Below are 19,387 nucleotides of genomic sequence, written 5' to 3'. Positions count from 1 at the left end.
CTCTGTTCCATAGAAAGCATTGATGATACAATCTGGATAATTATGGAAAGTAAAATTCATATGCAACAACCACTTTCATTCAGAATGTATCACAGCATTTCTTCTTATACAATATGTAATCGTTTGCCCTAGCGAACTAAATATCACACTACGATTGTATGTTGATCACCCAAAATTTCGCTCGATATTTCTGCAGCTAAAAAGAAAAAATTAAATAGGTCATTTACCTACTAATCAATCATCATGCAGGTCCTAATAAGATCTTCATTTCATATCTTGTCATTCGGCTATCACAGTGTAGCCTATATATAGTGGCTGTATAATAATCCATACTTGGAAGGATGTCAATGATATAGATCGATATCCATGTAACCAGGAAAACTGCTATCAAGCCATCAAAGACGGGATCAATGTCATTGGACAGAGTAGCATCCCATTAAATGTGATACTTTGCATACAAGTATCACGAAGAAACAGATGTGCATGATAATCCTTTTTTGTTTTTTTTATGACAGCCTGAGGGGATGTCAAGTCAAAACAAGATGTTAAAAAAAATGTGCCAAGCAATTTTTGTGCAAAGCAAATTGACCCAACTTAGGTTGGGCCAATTTAAACCCAAGTTGGGTTGTTTTTAACCCAGTATTTTTACGGGTGTATTCAGCACACACTCACCGTGGACCTGGTTGATCTCAGAGTTCTGCGACAGGATCTCGTCAGCTAATTTCTGTGCGGTAGGTAACACCTCCGTGTGGTGGACAGAGATGAGATACTGGACGAATTTTTGCAGCTGGTCGCGGCTCATCTGGAACAAGGTTTCCGAGATGGGCAGGTGCAATTTGACCTGCTCGGGCTTGCGTACCCTATAAAGCGAGAGCGCCACCACGTGGGCGCAATAGAAGATGTCCTTGTTGCCGCAAGTGCACGTGACCGCCGTGATCTTGCAACGGTCGAAGCTGACGCTGACGCTGCATACGAGTTCGGGGGACGAGGGTGTGGCCGGATCCGTTACGGTGCCGCTCAAGTGGAAACCTGGGGAAGAGAAACACAAAAGACAACGTTGCGTTGAATTAAATGTTCAAACTGTGCCTAGTGTATGTCATTTTAAAAAAAAAATATAGTGTAGTACATTTGTTACAGTTCAGTTGTATTTAACTTTTAAGTACCATACATTTCATCAATTACAATGATAACATTCACAAAAAAATACATTTTACTTTTTTATCGGTCTCTTGAGTATGGCAAATACTGTACAAATATGCACGTGTGTTTTTGTTATTTTTTTCCCCCCCTAAAAGGCTTTAGCATTTTAAAAAATAAATCCTGTGGACCCCGCTTAAGTGAGACATCTCATCATGTCCACATCTGCAATGCATGTGAACGACAATGAGGAAGTGAGCAGCGTGTGGAGACGTTCCAGTATGAATTATACTCCCCCTCTTTCCTTCTCCTCCTCCCACGACTTTGAATACAATGTTTGATCTTATCCCTGACTGTGCTATCTGGTGGCGCGGCCGCTTTTTATTATGGCGAGATGAATATGAATGAGCAGGGCGGGGCGGAGACACACACATGCACAGGATGAACATATGAAACAGACACGCACACGCTTGGCCGCAGCGTGAGATCATGCATTTATTAATAATGGGAGTGGTTAAGGAGTGTTATGAATGCATTGATGCGCTCAGGAGAGACGCACAGGCGAAGACATACATCACCTAAACATGTTTATCAAAGGGTTCGAGCGCACGCAACGCTGTTATATCAAGCATGTATTAGAGCAGATATCAAAGCGGCTCCTCCAGTGATGTGAGAGGCGAGGGAGGAGTTGAATATTTCATTGCGTACAGATGGAAATGGGACACATGCATCGGCTGAACAAGGGGTCAGTTATCAAGGGTCTCAGAAAATGCAACCCCAGCAGTTTGGATGATAAATAAAACAAGTCTTCGAAACACTTTGGAAATGTACTATTTGTCATTTCTACTCCTAATGAACTTGTTACTTTTGTCTCTTTCCATAGATTATGACGACGTAAAAAATATAGCGGTAACAGTAAAAAAAAAAGGCTGAACTTTTGTACTTTTATTTAAGTTGAATTGGTGCTTTGACTTCAACCTTTTTTCTTTTTTTTCTGTACTTCTACTTGAGTACAGTGTGAGTACTTTTACCGCCTCTGCTGAGAACATCAACCTATCTGCAACTATCTGCAGGAAGTGCTGGTGGCAAATATGCAAACGTTGCCAAGGAAATACGCTTATTTCTTTTTTTCCTACCATGGTGAAAGCCAGCTGGCACAAAGGAGTACACCTTTGCAAACAATATTCACACAAGACGTGGTGAGCGCGGAATATGGCAGCCGCCTGCATCTGCGCTGATCAAAGCGAGCCAGCGCTGCTGCGAGGGAGTCACGCCGACTCACCTAAGTGGGACAAAAAGGCTTACAACCGTGCAGCTGATGCGACAACGGAAGACTAAACAGGATTCTGTTCGTGTGTAACGACACACAGTTAACAGAAGGCTTTGGAGAAAAGATGTTACACTTTTACTTTTGTTCCTATAATTATGTCAAAACCAGTTTCGGGGAATCTGTGATAAAAGAACACTGAAGGCGTCCTGTAGGAAGGCTTTCTCAGTGCAAGAAGTGTCATTGAGTTGGTGATAAAAAGGTCGCCATGGCAACGGCAGGGATACTATCCTCCTGATTAAAAGCTGGTGCACCAACAAATTGATGCTGAACCACTTTTGTCTACTGAGTACTACATATTGTTGCTGGAATACAAAAGTGTTGTTTGTGAGCGTGTGTGTGACATGTGAATCACGAGGAGTCAATGAAAAGAGAACATCAAAAACACGTGAGAGCAAAGACAACAGGGAAAAAAAAACATACTAATGCAAAGAATGAAACAGCTGCACCATCTTTTTGTTTCCAGCGTACCCCTTGTGAGGCTAAATTAACACAATTCTTCTTCAAATTCATCACACATGGAGGATGAAGTGGTGATAAAACTCATTCAAAAGTCTGTTTTGTTTCACCCTCCCACCACCCGACCAGCCAACCAACGCTTGTGCTTTTCCCACAGCTCTCCCTCTCACTGACAGATGGGTAGGTAATGAGTTTCGCCTTTCCCCGTCCAATCGCCTGGGCACCAAAAAGTGCCCCCCCACGCCAAATATGCCCTTTTAATTTAGCCAAGTGCTGAGTACAGGGGTATTACTGTTTAGCTACACACACACACACGCACGCCGTTCACATCTCCCATGACTGCTGGTTGGGCGGGTTTTGAAACCTTCCATGTCTCATGTGCTCGCTATTAAAGCGCCTGGTTCCCACCCCGGTCTACCTAGCACCCCCCACTCCCCCTACCCCGAGTGGTGCTCAGGGCTCTTTTCTGTGCTGGTTCAAGAGGCCGGACTTGGCTTTCAAAGTAACCATGGCGGCCATTTTTAGAACAAGGCCTTAGTGAGGTTGCCCTAGAAACCCCTCCTGGCCGTAGCGGTGAAATCACTCTTGGCCCGCGGCGTTGTGGAAGAGCCAGCCAGAATGAATGCGTGTATATGTACTGTGTATGTATATATGTATACATGGCTCCGATTAACTATCTTTGAGGAGAAATTTGGCACTTTAATAATGAAATCACACTCACGCAAAAGCTGCTGTGGGCCACAGCTAATGCCCGGGCGCTCACAAGCATGTCAAATACCACCTGAATGGGCCCTATTTAAGTATTTAACACAGACATGACAATTTATATAGTATTTTCTATATATTTTATGGTTGAGGTTTGTGCGCATGCTCAAGTGTGTTTCCAAACATGTTTTAGAAAAATTCAAGTCTGTTTCCTCCCACGTTGCAAAAACATTCATATAGGTTAGATTGAAGACTCCATCGTGTGATGTGAGTTTGAATGGTTTTAAGTCAATATGTGTTGTGCAATTGGCTAGCATCAACTCCAGGGTGTTGCATCCCCTAGCGCCCACTCCATCTCACCTGTAACCCTGACCAGGATGAGCGCTAGAACATGGATGGATGAATGCACCGGTTATTATATGATTTTCTCCAAAGTCGTTGAGTCTAAACCTCATCCCTACACGACACCAATTTCTTGGAGGAAAAGCTGCAGACTGGGAAGTCTTCAACATAGCAAGACAGAATAATGCTGCCTTTATCCGTGGCCTATGAAATAGGATTTAGCTCCCCGCGTGAAGGCGGCCCGGCAGGGATGGCGGGCGGCACCCTCAAAGATACGCACAAAAAGCGCTCAGTGTCCCAAAAAAAAAGAGGAGGGGGGGCTGAAATTAGATTGAGCGACAAACATATTTCTGTAATTGAGTTAAGATCCCAAGTCAAAGTAGAAGACGGGGAGTGGTCATTATGTTTATTGGCTGAATTGGGAGTGATCGTTAACAAAATCTAATCGTGGTGTGCGAAAAAAGTCAGACTCCATGACTGATTTCGCTGTGAAAGCGAGTCAACAAAGAGAGCAAATAGATGTTAAATGTGCCTGTGCTCATCCACTTTGGCCTCACACATTAATCAAATTACCTTGTCAGACAAGATGAGGAAAGGGGGGGGGCGCAACACAAGCTTTTTATGATCCGAAGCCTGTGAGCGCCTGCGGCCGATCGGAAAATACGCCATCTGACTCCCGTGTTGACCAAAGATGGCCTGCGAAAAACCTCATGGATAAAAAGGCTACCGGGTTGGAATCCGATCCCAAAAGCTCAGATTTGCAGTGGGTCGAAGAGAGGTCACCGCGCAACCCCCACCTTTAGACCCTCGGCACACCCACAGTCAAAAGAGCTCCCCCCGAATCTCCACACCGCGACTCGATTAAGAGGCCTTTTCGGATCTCCGAGCATGTGTGGTCCTATAAGGAAGCGCCCAAACGGAGACCATAAACAGAGATCAATGCTATCCTGCAGGAGACCTTGCCTCAAATGCGTGCGTGTGTGTGCTAGGTGTGGGAGGGGCAGGAATAACACAGCTGAGCTCCAAGGGCGGCCATATTTATGCCTTGAACCCTCCGGGGAGTGCGAGGAGCCTTCTTCTCCCCAGATGTGTTTTCCTCTCACCTCTCTCATGATCCCAACTTGCTTGTGCAGTGCTACCCTGACATCTAAGTTACCGGTGCCCCAATTTACAGCTACAGGAACTTGCATGAGGGCAAGGAGTGCTAATGCTTGCTCGGCTGTTTACCGAGTCAAACACGTGAATACAAAATAAGAAAACATACAAGGAGCTGCTGGAGGACACAACTCGCACACCAAGACGCTTACATGGGATGAAGCTTCCGACGTCACTCACTACTAGGCCACGCCCCAAGTCAAGGTACCGCTACAGAGCTTGAATTAGCATTTGATGATCTTTTTTCGTGTGCATGCTAATCATCAGGACAGAATGGGATGCGCACAGAGGAGCCCGGGGGGATGGTTGGGGGATCGGAGCTGTCACTGGCTAGCGTTTGCAAGTGACAAGCCGCCGCCAACTTGCCACTTAGTTGCCAAGCGCTACATCCAGAGTGACTTGCAATTTTCCAACTATCACTTTCAAAATGGATTGTAATTCCGCAGGACAGGAGGCCCTGTCAGTGACGGATCCCAAAAGGTTGGCCGCTCTGAAGGATGGGCGGCAATGCAGAGACAGCTGAGCGTCTGCATGAGGAAGAAATCGAAACAAAAGAAGGAATGAGAATTATAATGGGGCGGCTGTATGGACAAGAACAGAAAATAATTGAAACCACCACTGGATTCCTCACAATATAAATTCAAATGAACTATTTTAATATTTGCAATAATATATAATATACATATTTGAATTTATTGGCGTTATCTAAAAAATAACATGCATTATCGGTGTGTCCAATGCAAAGCATGTCTCCTCACTATTTATTTGAAATGGAAAATATTCTTTGTTGTTTTATTGGCCCCAAAAGAGGAGCTTAATTTTTATGAGAAATCAACAAAATATAAAAAAAGAACATCACTTTACATTTTATTGAATTGAATGCATTAATATGCATATATAAACTATTAAATGCAGTAAAAAGTAAAATGATATCGTATTTATTCCAAATACTTAGTCAAGCAACCAACAATCCATTTTGCAGCATTGATGTGAGAGTTCTCGTCTCTCTGGGGTGACATCAGTGAACCGTTATTGTGCTCTTTGCAAAATAAACAAGGCATTGCCATCGTAAAGCTGTATGCTATATTCGGTGTGTACATTTAGGGAAATTTACATTTTTATGTTCTCGTTAGCTTTAAGACGGTAAGACATCAAATTATTCAATAAAGCCGCCGCCGATAGCTGTTAAGCTTAGCCTAGCTTAGCCACAAAGGACAGCCATTTTACAGTAACACTTAATATACAAACATTCAAACAAGGCACATGTTTGGGGACTATTTATAATGTATTTTAAGAAAGCTACAACCAGGAGTGCCAACTACTTTTTCAGGTCGAAATGCTTTGAGGCCTTTTTGCCGACAACTTTGTAGCAATGTTTTTTTTTTTTTTGTTCTAAAATTATGGAGCTCAGGTTGAAAGCATCCCATCATCTGACTATATACCACTTGAGAAGCTGGTGGCCTGCTAATTCCATCTCCTGGCTGTACATTAACTTAACATTATAGTCATTCGTGTGTGAGGTTCATTAGCGTGAATGAAATTACAGCAGGACCAGGGAATGAATGTGCGTAATTAGCGAGAGGTGTGTCCCGAGAGGGCTGCTGAAGCTACGGTATATGGACTGAACCCCATTGGAAAGCCATCGCGTGCTCCTTCAGGCCTAACGACATAGCCATATAGTAGCGGTAGTGGAGCGTGGTCAAGCCGAGCGAGCGAGCGAGGCCTTTTCTGCCGGCTTAAACGCCATCAGAATCAATCACCAACATTTCCAACCCTAAACGCCAACATTTCTTCCATGAAATTTCAATCACTATATTTCATGGTATTTCTATTTCCAGTACATGTGGATGTGTTACTGCCATAGCAACCTATCTAATCTGGTCAGGGTTTTCAGAATCAATCATGCTGATTTATGTAACCTATTAGCAATGAAATTGTGCCTTATTTCAATTTTAGTCACACGGGGCTGGCACATAACATCAGCATTGTTCTGTCCTCTCTTCTGATTGGTTGGTAACAGTCAAAATGGTTAGAACCAAGTTCCACTAGCAAAACACACAATCTTCATGCATTTAATGGTCACTATCTCTGGTGTGATACATTGAATTTACATATTGTATGTGTCTGTCCTTTTATTAGATATATATTATCAATTGCTCCAGTTAATTTACAGTTCCATGATGATTTGCGACTAGATAGTGATTGTATTAAGTGGTGGATGAAGTCAGGTAAGTCCCTGCAGAAGGTACCAAATGCACAGCATGCCACTGAGTCGTGGAGACATGATCATGCTGGCCCAGTGAAGTGAGATGATGCCGCCTGGACTCAGTCAAGCTTGAAGAATAAACAAGAGAGTCAAACAATAAATGCAGCTCAATGGTTTGGAATGTATGTATGTATACGTCGAGCTTGTGAGTGTGTGTGATTCGCACAAAATGACATTGTGCCAAAATTGATTACACATGCCTTCTCGCCTCAATTGCACTTTGACCCATAATAAATCATTTTGATCAAAGGCGTTTGGAGGATTTGTTTTGGCGTGGAAAAGTTGTTGCAAATGGAACACGACGCACTACAAAGGCGCGTGTTACAACAAAGAGGCCAACTGAAAATAATTATTTGCATGCAACCGGATGTGCGCGTGCTCCAATGCAAGTAGCCTTGTGTGTTTGTGTGGATATTATTTAAGTCCAGGAAGTAGCCAGGCAAATGTTCTTCTTCCGTTACGTTAACAAGCCAGACTAAGCGTGGGCTATTTGTTTCTCACTTGAGATGTCTTTGACACCAGCAACCATTTTCCTATTTGGTGTCATCTTGTGACAGAAAGAGCACAGAAGACACAAAAGTGTGTTTGTTTCAGCAAATAGCTATCGAAAGGTTCCATAAAAAAAACATAAATAAGTGAATACTAAACTGTGAATATGCATGGGGGATTACGGCAGCATATCATCTTTGGAGGTTCCATTTTACTGTACATTATAAATACATGTGTACGTTTTATCAGCCAGGCCTGACACACATCACTCACGTCGGCTTCACGCATACACTCCTACTGGCTTTAGTGGCTCTCTACAATCACCCTCCTTCTGCTCCCAAACAGCTCCTCCTCTCTCCTCAATAATTGGCTCATCTCCGGTTGCCCCCTCCCATCACAAACACGCACGCACACACACACACACACACACACACACACACACACGGGGAATGTTCCCTAGCCTTGTGCTGACCCGTTGTGTGTGTACTGACGTCACTTACTAGACAAGGGGAGGCATCATTCCAGACACACACACACTCACACGCAGAGTCACACACGTGCACACATAAACACACACACGCAAAGGCCCCAGTCGAAGGGGTGGGGTGAAGGAGGGGGGAGCATTCCTGAGCAGGCACACAGACACACATCACCACGCCTGGCGGAGGGGAAGCGTGGGGAGCGCTCAGCTGTAGCGGGTAGGCGGGGTAGAGCAGGGGGGGATGGTTGGCGGATGGGAGACGGGGGAGGGGGGGGGGGGGGGGGGGGGTCGTGGCAGCAAGCCAGCGTTCCTCTGAGCTCAGCACTTCCCCTTTCAGCTCCAGCCAGGCGCTGCTTTTTTTTTTTTTGATTTTGCGTAACGCACAGCAGCCCCTCGCCGACCGGACCGCCAGCTCCATTTAACCCCTTCCTTCCCGGATGCACAGAGGTCACACTGGCCGTTCTCATCATCCTCCACGTGTGTGCTTGTGCAAGATCCCTCCACCACCACCATCCTGCCTAACAGCCCCCCAACATCCTATAGGTTCATATTATTACCTTGACTCACATGAAAGAACACATGCATGCACACACCAGGAAGTGAGTTAAGCCTCTCGGAATCCATTTTCTTTTAGCTTTTAACAATGCTGAGAGGCTTTGTATTGCTAAATGTTCCTGTTATTGTTCTTTGATCACAGTGAGGGGGAAAAGTAGAGTCCGAAAAGTACAACATTATTACAAAAGGTAGACAACTCCATGCGGTTTGGCCTTTAATCTTATTGCAGTCCATGCATCCAATTTGTACTCATTAGGGTCAAGCTAGAGCCTATGTCAGCTGACGTTGGTACACACGGGACTGATCGCCAGTCAATCGCAGGGCGCCTATAGACAGACAAGCGTTCAACTTTGGACTATTCTTAACACTCAGAGGTCAGAGCCTGTGAGAATGTTTACATGCAGTCAATAAATAAAAGTAGACTATTGGTTTTCAGGTTTTAAAGGCCATGTAAACGTGAGCAAAAAAATAAACCAAATATACTCTTATTTGGGGTTTTCAAACCCTGAAGAGGAGATAATGGTGTCTTTTTCCAACAAAGGGCTACAAATAGCCTCATGCAGAAGTGGCAAGACAAAGAAATCTCACGGCTCACATTAACCACAACAGACAGTTCTTGGCGGAAGGGTGGGCCACGCAAGGAGGTGAGCCTCTCTCACGTTTTAATATTGCTTGACACACGTCGCGCAGCATCTCTCAAGTCCACATCAAATACCTTCGGTCAAGGGGGCGGCGAAATGAAGGGGCGGGAGGATGAAGACGACGGTAAAGGAGGCGGGGGGGGGGAGTGTCTGGAGAAAGGTAAGAGTACACGGGGTCGATGCCGCTGCCTGCGGGCTCTTGCTGTAAATATTGACGTTGATGTTAGGAGCACTCTCCCAAGGATAAACTATAAAGCAAAAGGGAGGGGGTAGCATCACATGCTACAGAAGGGGGTGGCGGGTTGGAAGAGAAATCAATGAGGGGTGAAGCCTCGCAATCGGAGAATTGAGATCCTCTTCCTCCTCTCTGGGTGGCTTCGGTTTCAACTCTCACGCTAAAAGCAGACATTACAGAAACATATCGCCTTTCGCGCCAATGGAGATGAAATACACCCCCACTGGAGGAGAAGAGAAGAGGAAAGACCCAACCCCACAGATACTCTCTTTTGTTGACATCTGTATGTGTCGCCATGACAACCCGCCACCAGTGCAAGCATCCGTATTTGCATTGGAGGGAGCGTGATTGTTGGCAAATAAGAGGTGTGCACGGACGGCTCAGCCATTCATTGTGTGTTCATCACACTTGTTTGCCTCCCGTCGTCTGTTCGATGATCGCGGAATATAGGCCTGTAGCGCCATCACGTTAGACGACTGAGGACATCATCCCGAATGTCGCTTGGTCTTTGCTTCAACAGCCCCCCGACACATGCACTTTTGTTCACGGGGGTATGAACCCAGCACCATGGCAACCAGAAAGGACGTTGGAAGGACCTGCGAGTTCATCGCAAAGGATAGAGAATGTGTTTATGTGTTATTCGTATCCTGTGGGCAAGTCAGCATTCACCCATGAAGTAGGTCAGTGAAAAATTTCCCAAATTAGGTCACTGGCAGTCAATGGATGCCAATGTGTGTGTGTGTGTGAGGGGGCGGGGGGTTCGAAAGCCATGTTTCTACCATGCGGTGCGCTTCGGTGGGCAGTGTGGTTTGAAGACCTGATGTGGCGCCCACGTCGGGGTGTGTGAAAGCTGCGTCAGCTTTGTAAAAGCCCGTGACATCATAGTTTAACAAAAAACAACAACGTGAGAGAAGCACATCAGAAATTAAGAGGAGGAACGAAAAGGCCATTGAGTTGTAACTAGACGATATACAACAAGGTGACCTGCTAAACGACTGGCAGCCCCAATTAAGAAAGCCAACGCCACTGCACCACTTCCTGTTTCCACCTTCAGTTATGAACACTGTTATGAAGTACTAGTAATAGAAAGTTTTGTGAAGCAAGTGGACTCAAAGCAGTAAGACACCAGAGTGTGTGTCTTACTGCTGACTTCATGTGAGTTTTCCCAAACAAAGTTGTGTTACTTCATACAAAAGCAGAATGAGGCATCGAAACTGTCCCAAAGCAGATTTTTTTTCCCCCTGACCAACTTCAAGCAGTCACTTGTTCTCTGCTCCAACATCGTTTGTATCAGGAGGCGTGTGCATCAAACAAGCCTTTTTGATTGAGAGTGCTTATGAAAAGCAGTCCGATTCGGTTACAGTGCCTAGGTCTGATTATTTAGCAGCCCTCCTCCTTTTCCTCCATCGGGCCCCCTCCAGCTGTTTGGATGGCTGCTCGCTTGTCATCTGCCTCTGTTCCTTCAAGTTTCTCCCCTCCCCATTTTCAAGAAACCACAGTGGGAGCGCGGCTTGTTGCCGATAAATGGCGGAACACAGGACACTTTGAAGTGCGCGCTGCGTTCCGAATGTGCTTTCATCGTCCCGCATCTGTCAGTCAACGTGAAGAGCCCAAAAGGAAACTTTTTTTTTTTTTTGCTGCACAAACCACGCGCCCACCCTCCCCCACCTGCCCCTTTGGTTTCCTCTTTGTGCATACACAAACAACCAAAATGGCAACAACAGCCAGAGTGGGCTGGATAATAATCCACAAGGCGCTGCTGCCGTGATGTGAGCGTGAAGCTACGGCTTGTGTAGCGGTGGTTCTGTTTAGGTGTGTCTCGATTAATTGTTAATATGAACCATGACACTATCAACGCCTCAATGGTGAAATTCAACTAGACATGGCCACAACGCTGCAAAAACTACTAGTGGCCCCCAATCAGGAGGACATTTATCCGTGGGGTGTTTTGTAACTCCATGCAAGGGGCGAGGGGTGTCAGAGAGGAAGTGGAAGACCACTGACAGGTGTCTTCTATGTGCAAGACCCCCAACCTAATCCCGCAAACCCGCAGCCTAGCTCTGTCAGCCACCGAGCTGTCCAGGGGAGGGGGACGAAAATCTCTGTTCCCTGGGCAGAAATCAAACCGCCAGGAGATGTGACAAGGCCCCACTTCCCCCTTCCACCCCCCGCCATCTGCTGCCAATCACACGTCACATGCTTCGCACCCTCGCCCGATGCGCACGCTGGTCGTCGGTGCCAGGGCCCGAGCTGTCTCTGCAAGTTAAAGAGACGTAAAGGAGAGAGCGAGCAGACAAAGAGTCACATGCGGAAAGAGGCCTCGAATGCGCGAGCCGAACGTGGCTTGGAGGAGGGAGCGAGCCACAGTGAGTTACAGTGACTAACGTTACCAGCCAGGGAGAAATGCCTGGAACAGAGCGGCCGGGTATGCGAGCCAGAGGACTGAACTGCGGCCAGCCTGGATGGAGTCTCGGTCCAGATAACTTGGGCTCGGACCAAGGGCCCAGCCGCAGCTCGTCGGCGACGGGAAGGAGGGAGGGAGAGGGGGAGAGGCGTGCTTATGGGCAAAACAGAGAGTGTTTAGAGGCTTTTCAGCTGCAAAAGTGGGGATGGTTGGAAGGGAAGCGCTGCGAGTCAAGCCAGCCAAGCTGGATCCAAGGCGCAGAGGCAGGGCCGAGTCGGGGCGGCGGAGAGAGGAGCCAAGGGCTGGAGGCCAGAGGAAGGAAAGGAAAGAAGGGAGGGCTGGAGCATGGCTGGGGCTGGGGCCAGGGCCAGGGCTAGAGCCAGAGCCAGGGGCCCCCAGCTTTAGATTTAGTCAGCTGTTCCCCTGGCCAGCAGCTGGAAGGACATACAGAAAGACGGGTGAGGCAAGGGGGGGAGGGGTTAACAGGAAAGCAGAGAGGGAGAGATGGATGCAGGGGTGGGGATGGAGGTTAAGGAGGTGGACGAAGGAAAATCCATTAGATTCCAACTACTAGCAGAGGTGGCAGAAGCATTCACACTCTGTAGAAGTTAATGGCCAAATCATAAAAACGGAAGAAATACAGCCTAATTGCGTGTGTATTTATTTATTTTTTTTAAGATTTTAGCAGACAGAGACTCTTTGAATGCCAAAACCATTATTGGAGTTGACAACAATAAATGCTCTTCAATTCGGCCATGGTTGGAGATTATCTTGCTTATCCAAATCTGTTGCCATTATTACTAATCATTCAGTCCCCGTTATGTTTAGTCTTCCCACTTTTTCAACACAAGGCCTCAACTGTGGTTGACTTGCTTTCTGCGCTTATATCCGAAATTGGTAACAAGTCTATTTTGACAAAGGTGCACTAAATAGCTCTTTACAAAAAATACCACTCTAGTAGAAGAAACCTGAAAAATCTACTTCACTACAGTAAAGTATTTGTACTTGGTTACTTCCAGCCACTGCCGACTTTAGCATAGACCGGAGAAAGCGCAGACAGGAGGTGGTTAAGGCTCACTGGCTCCCCTCCTCACTGGCTGGCCAGCCGCTCAGGCAACAGTCCTGCTATTCATTGCGGACCGCCCGCCGCCGTGATCCGAAGCACGCTCCGAGAGCTCTCCGCTAACAGGTGCCATATACGCACAGTGCGCACTCACTTGAGAGCTAAGGCTATGAATCAAGAAAAATGAGGGTTAGCAAGTACTGCAGAAGAGAGAGCAAAGACAAAACAGGGATGAGAGACATTTAATTGCACATATTTGGTTTCTAGGAAAAGCGAGTCACTGGTGGGGCGGGACTACTAACAAAGCACGATCATATTCCACGGGACACGGGCGTTGCGGCTAAAAAGCATTTGGGCCGCGAGTGACTCAGCAGTGAGGTTTTGCAGGTGTGCAACGCTTGCGTACCTGGGCTGTGCGATGCATAACAATGAGCTGCATGTGGCCTGCTGCTTCCTTCATTTGCTTTCACAAATGCCACAATTTTACATACCCCCCCAAAAAAACAGGGCTTTCCTTAAAAAGGAGCCATAAAAATAACTATGCAGCAGGAAAAGATGAAGCAAATCTAATTTGAGCTCAACTACAAAGGTTATTGTTTACGACGGAGTGATGTCACCCAAATATGTTCGGAACTCCAGCACTAAACGTGGTAACTAAATGTGTCTTCTTGAACCATATGACCAAACGCAAACACTTGTTTCCTTAGCAACAAGGACTGTATGTATTTTCATCTACTTATCTTTAAATTGTTGTATCCAGCTATTAAAATCAAAATGATACTTTGTATCGGATTTGAGGGAAAAAAAAGATGGACGTTCAAACAAATCCGTTGTAACCCGGACTTGATCCATGTTGTGCAGCCATTTAAAAGCAACATGGAAAATCCCATTTAATTTAGATTAACTAAATATTGGCAGTTAAAAATCCACGCGAGCCCCATTTTTTGTCGTTTTGTGAAACAGTTAAATGTTCAGCCTGTACTTCCAATGGATGTAATGGAAACAAAAAACTGTTCTGAACTGGTTTGTCCACAATGTTTTTTTTTTAAGCAGATCCAACAGCTCCATTGCGGGTTGGGTCATGTAAACCTTAAACAGCCCTTTGGCTTTCCTTGTCGGGATGCGTAGGCGGTATGACGAAAGCCGCGTCAGATTTTGTAATAGTTGGACATCATCCGCCACACACCATCATAGTAAGAATGTAGTTTAGCAATTAAGTACAGAAAGAAAAAGAATGTTTCACAGTACAGGGAAGTTCAAAGTCATTCACTTGCTCAACACGCATCTTGTGAAATATCTGCATCGAGGTCATTACGGAAGATTTTTACACACTTCCCACACAGACACGTACAGGGAGTCCTCACTTTACCGTGCTGCCAAAATGTGAGCCGGGTGAGGCCGTGAACTCCTTTTTCGGATCAGTTACTGTGTTTCATTTCATTGTTTTGCATTTCCCACCTAACGCCTAAAGATAGCTTAAGAGTCTTCAATTCATCCAGCATACATGTTTTGGGGACGCGAGAGAAGCCGGACAATGCCACACAGGAAGGCCAGAAAGATCAGAACACCAAACCTCCGAAGTGATCGCTCCACCGCAAACCGTACCACCTGGTGGATCCAAAGCTTCATACTTGAAAAGGTACTGGACCCCTCCTCCTCCATCCCGCCTCCATCACTCTCCTGACTCCCCCTGCACCCATCTGCCGTCGTCGTTCCTCAGCTTCCCTGCCATCTCATCCCCCCCGTTTGCGCCCCACTCCCCTCCGCCCCGCTTAATGGTGCAGGCATCCAGTGTGGAATATAGATCAGTGCGAGATGGATGGGACACCGGGAGCTCCGGCCAATCACGTAGGTCCCAGACCAAAGATTAACTAAATATTAGCTGACAGCGAGAGAGCGAGGCTGGGACACAGCTGCAGCTGCCCGTGCCACGGCTCATGGAACAAACGACACAGAGTGGGTCGGCCTCAGCCGGGGAGGGGTGCGGATTCGGGTGTGCGCATGCAATCAGAGGCGCCTTGGGAGAAGAAGTGCACTAATCAAATTCTCTCCTGCCAAGGCGGGCTGCGAGGAGGTAAAAAACAAAAAGGGAATAAATCTTTATTAGGCGATGTGTCCCCTGCTTTATCGATCGCTTCGCCCCCTTCCCTCGCTCGTCCCCCTCCTCCTTTTGTTATTTTAGGAGCGCGTCTGCCATCCGCTCCAATCCAGTCGGGCTGTACATCAGAAACGACCATTACCAACGTCTCCCCGGGCCGGGGTGGCCTGTCAGCGGCTGTGAAAGGGTTAGGAGGTTAGATGACGTAGCCGCCCAGGAGGGACGGCTATACGCTCGCCAGACAGACAGACAGGCAGCCAGATATGAGGTTCTGGGCAAGAATGCAGACGGACAGGGTGGAAATGCCACTGCGGCGGCCAACTGTCAACAACACTACGACGGCTTTTGTTGAAAGTCGTGCACGGTTGTGCAGCAAAAAGCATGGCCGGGACCCAATAGAACAAGGCGCGGTAAAACGGGTGCAGGTTTTCAAGAACAAAAAAAAAAGGCAATAAATCTGAGAATCTATTAAATATGTCCACAGGAGTAACGATAGCCCAGTTTTAGCACGCGAGCATACGACGTAGGAATGTTTTTCTCCCCAACAAAGGGAAGCTGTCGTACACATGCTGAATATTGCATAAAGACAAGCGGTCGACAAGCACTTTACCTGTACAAAACAAGGTCTATGTTTTATTGATGCTAGCAACTCAAGTAAACAAGGTTACAAATCGAAGCAGACGTGAAAGCTTTTGCTTCTCATGAGAATTTTGTCAGATTTTGTGCAAAAAAAGGCTCGAGGTTACTTACGTTGGATTTACACCACACAGCCAAATACCAAATTGCAATTAAATGTTAAATTTGATTTGTTTGATGTGAGTTTGCTTCCACTGAAAACATGAAATATTCGATCTCAAAATACACATACAATCAAATATTAATAATACACTTATTAAAGTAATAATTGACCTGACTTGACTCTTCTTCCATTGATGAGAAAAACCTCCATACCTGCCATGATTCTGCTATATTTTAGATTTCTTTAGGTTCGTTATTTTAATGTGTCAATTTGCTGTGATTTAGCACCAAACTAGCATCGGTGTCAATCCAATCGGCACACTCACATTGGCGGATTCACAAATAAAATGTTGAGCTGCATTTTCAAGAGACTTGATTTTCATCTGAACATATTTGATTCCATTCCATTTTCTTTTTGTTCTGCCAAGATGCATATCCCAATTCTGCCACTTGAGCGCAAACAATTGGAATTGTGTGGCTTCAGCTTCGCGACGTCAATCCAGCCTTAGTGATTTGGCCTCAGTTTGCCACAAAGCAATAATCACCCCAACACAATCAATGGAACTCTAAATGATCCATTAATCGACCTAATATTACGCCCAGCGCGGTTTTCATGTCTGCAGCTCAAAACTCAAGACCGGCTACAAACAGAACAATTTGTACCATTTGCTGCAAAAACAGCCCAAGAACTCGAGGCCTAAACATGAAAGAAGTTGTTTGCCCGAGCGAAGCGTGTATAACATAAAGGGGAGGAATTGCCGGGAAAACTCCAGAGAGCTAAAATCACAGCAAATAGGCCGAGTGTTGTTCCTCCTAATTCTAGACATTGGTAAACACAGCTTCTAAATGTAGCAGCAGATAGCCCTGAGGTCACGATGCGCACTCGCTTTGACTGGGAACGAGGCGCCGACAGGGAAGAACGCTAGCCGCGTAGGCAAGCCATCCTCGGGGAGATTGGACACAGGAAGCATTATGGAAACATGCCGTATCTAGATAGGGTCAGTGTAAATAAGATATGAGTTTCTATTGCCCGGCTTGGGAAATGAAATGGGGGAAAATTGAGAAGCGTAGAAATGGAGAGTCTAAGAGCATATCAAAAGGAGAGGGAGGAAAAGAGACACGCGGGATGATTAGAAGGAGCTCGAGAAGAGGAAGGAAAACTATGGGTGAGTACAAAGAGCAATAATTAAGGGTACGTTTACACAAAATGACCCAGTAAAAACGGGGACCTCAGCGGAAAGAGGATAATGATGTCATGTGGAGGTGTATGCCCGGCCACTAGTTGGCAGTGTCAAAAAGGCATGCAGCAGCTCTTTTGTCTGTCCCCAGTTTGGCGTATGAAAGTCATGAGACTCTGCTGGACACAGTTGAGGTGTGGTTATTGTTTATGTTCCATGCTAGAAGCACAAATGATACTACAGGGACTTATTTGTGTTTTCAGAATTTAACTCTCACGTTATAATAAAGATTAAATCGACCTGTTAAAAGACTCTTTTTTTAAAAAAAAAAATGTTTAACTAAAAATTAAAAAAGGAATAGTCTTTTTTTGTTGACTAGTACTAGTTGACATGTACTATTATTTGGGGGGAAAAAATCTTTATTTCTTTTTTATTTATGTGCTGTATTTTTGGATTAAAAAAGGAAAGCAAGTGGATAGGCCCATTAATATTTCTGGTATACGAAACAAACAGTATATACACAGGAGGGTTAAACAGAAATACTAATGATGTTGTATTTCGGTACAAAAGATGTCCGTTTATTCCCATATGGTCTAATTTGGATACGAGTCATGCCAGAGTAAAACGCACAGAATCGGATATAGTCGGATCAGAATCAGATGATGCCACTGGTCTAGAGTGCCATCAGATGTATCACTTGAAATGTAAACTGGAAGTGTGAATTTCAAATCTTGGCATGTTCAGGCTACCCAAAAAACAGCGTGGGTGCAAATGTCTCTTTGAAGTGAAACAAAAGTGAAGCAAGCCACGTGGCTGCCTGTCATTCCAGGACGACCTCTCCCTCTCGCGTTTTCAGGCGAGCTCATGTCTCGCATGCCACAGCGGCCTGACATCGCTGCACCAGGCGCAGCCAGAGGCAACTAGTGCGCTCTCGGCTTCCCGGCACCGCCGCCATCACCGCCACCCTTTCCCCGCATAGCTCACATTGTTCCAGAAGACTACTGAACAGTCTGAAGGGGTAAAAAAACAACAACACCTTTCTAGGCCCTGTCACACGATGCAAAGGGGAAAAGGTGAATCGTTTTTGTTTACTAAACCTTTTTAAAAAAGTCTCCATGAGCAAGTTAATCATCATTTATTATACCTCGGATTGAATTTATAGAGGTGTGGGTAACTTTTTAATCATCTACTATAAACACAACTTCATTTGTGTTTAATATTTATTTTCTGAAATAAAAACAATTTTTAGACGTTCATTATCAATTAGGGGGCTGTGGCCTATGAGACGCTGCGCTGTTTGTATTCCCGACGTGCATTTTATTTTTAATACCGAGCAGTATTAGGGTTGCGGGTGAGATGGAGCGCATCCTAGCTAACAATTTTTAGCCTTAAATGAGCCTAACATGAATTAATGGACTTGTATTCCCTGCAATGAATGGGCGTTCACTGTGTGCTGATTTCAGTCGCTAGCCTAAATCTGGCTCTGATTCCTCGTTGCATTCCGATTCCAGTAAAAAAAAAAAAAAGACTTCAAAAGCCAATATTGTAGAAGAACTGCTTCTCTTTGCATGCACAAGGCCAGCTCGGTTGTTTATTGGAAAACAATAATGACAGCTCGCTGGTCTAAGTAGAGCAATTGGCCACTGGGGGGTCGGTCTGACCATGATGCTCTTTTAGTAATCCCTCGAGGGGGGGGGGGGGGGGGGGGGGGGGGGGGAAGTAAAGTGATGAGGTCAACGCTGGGACAGCTCGACGAGAGAACACCCCTAACTCGTTGTGCGCTTGCGTGGCAGGGGTCAGCGACAGGTAAGCCCTCATCGCTGTCGGTTGTTTATTCTTAGGCGCCGAGGTGGTGGCGCCCCGGCATTGCCGAGCCAAGGAGCGCCTTTAAAAAGAAAAGAAAAGAAGCGTGTGTGTGCGTGCAGGAGTGGAAAAGAGATAGCGTGGGAATGAAGACAGACGGGAATGTCATCCACCCGCTTATCATTTACATGCCTCACCTTTTAGTATTGGCCTCACCGTAAACACTCTTGGTGAGCCCTTTGTGCTAAGATAAACATCTCAAGTGGCTAACTATTAGCACATCGTGTCACTTTAGCTTTGGGAACATTTTT

General features: G+C 45.8%; 1 protein-coding gene across 1 annotated transcript in view; it reads right to left on the bottom strand.

The window, feature by feature from the left end:
- The window catches only part of LOC125994563 (zinc finger SWIM domain-containing protein 6), a 47,884-nt gene that overhangs the window by 17,234 nt on the left and 11,263 nt on the right, over window positions 1-19,387 (bottom strand). The window contains exon 2 of the mRNA XM_049763921.2: window positions 673-1,029. Within this exon, the coding sequence (XP_049619878.1) occupies window positions 673-1,029 (357 nt within the window). The remainder of the gene's footprint in view (window positions 1-672; window positions 1,030-19,387) is intronic.

Source organism: Syngnathus scovelli, chromosome 3 (genome assembly GCF_024217435.2).
Source record: "Syngnathus scovelli strain Florida chromosome 3, RoL_Ssco_1.2, whole genome shotgun sequence".
NCBI lineage: Eukaryota > Metazoa > Chordata > Actinopteri > Syngnathiformes > Syngnathidae > Syngnathus > Syngnathus scovelli.
The sequence above is the reverse complement of the archived record's forward strand: the minus strand, read 5'-3'. Positions and strand labels throughout refer to the sequence as shown.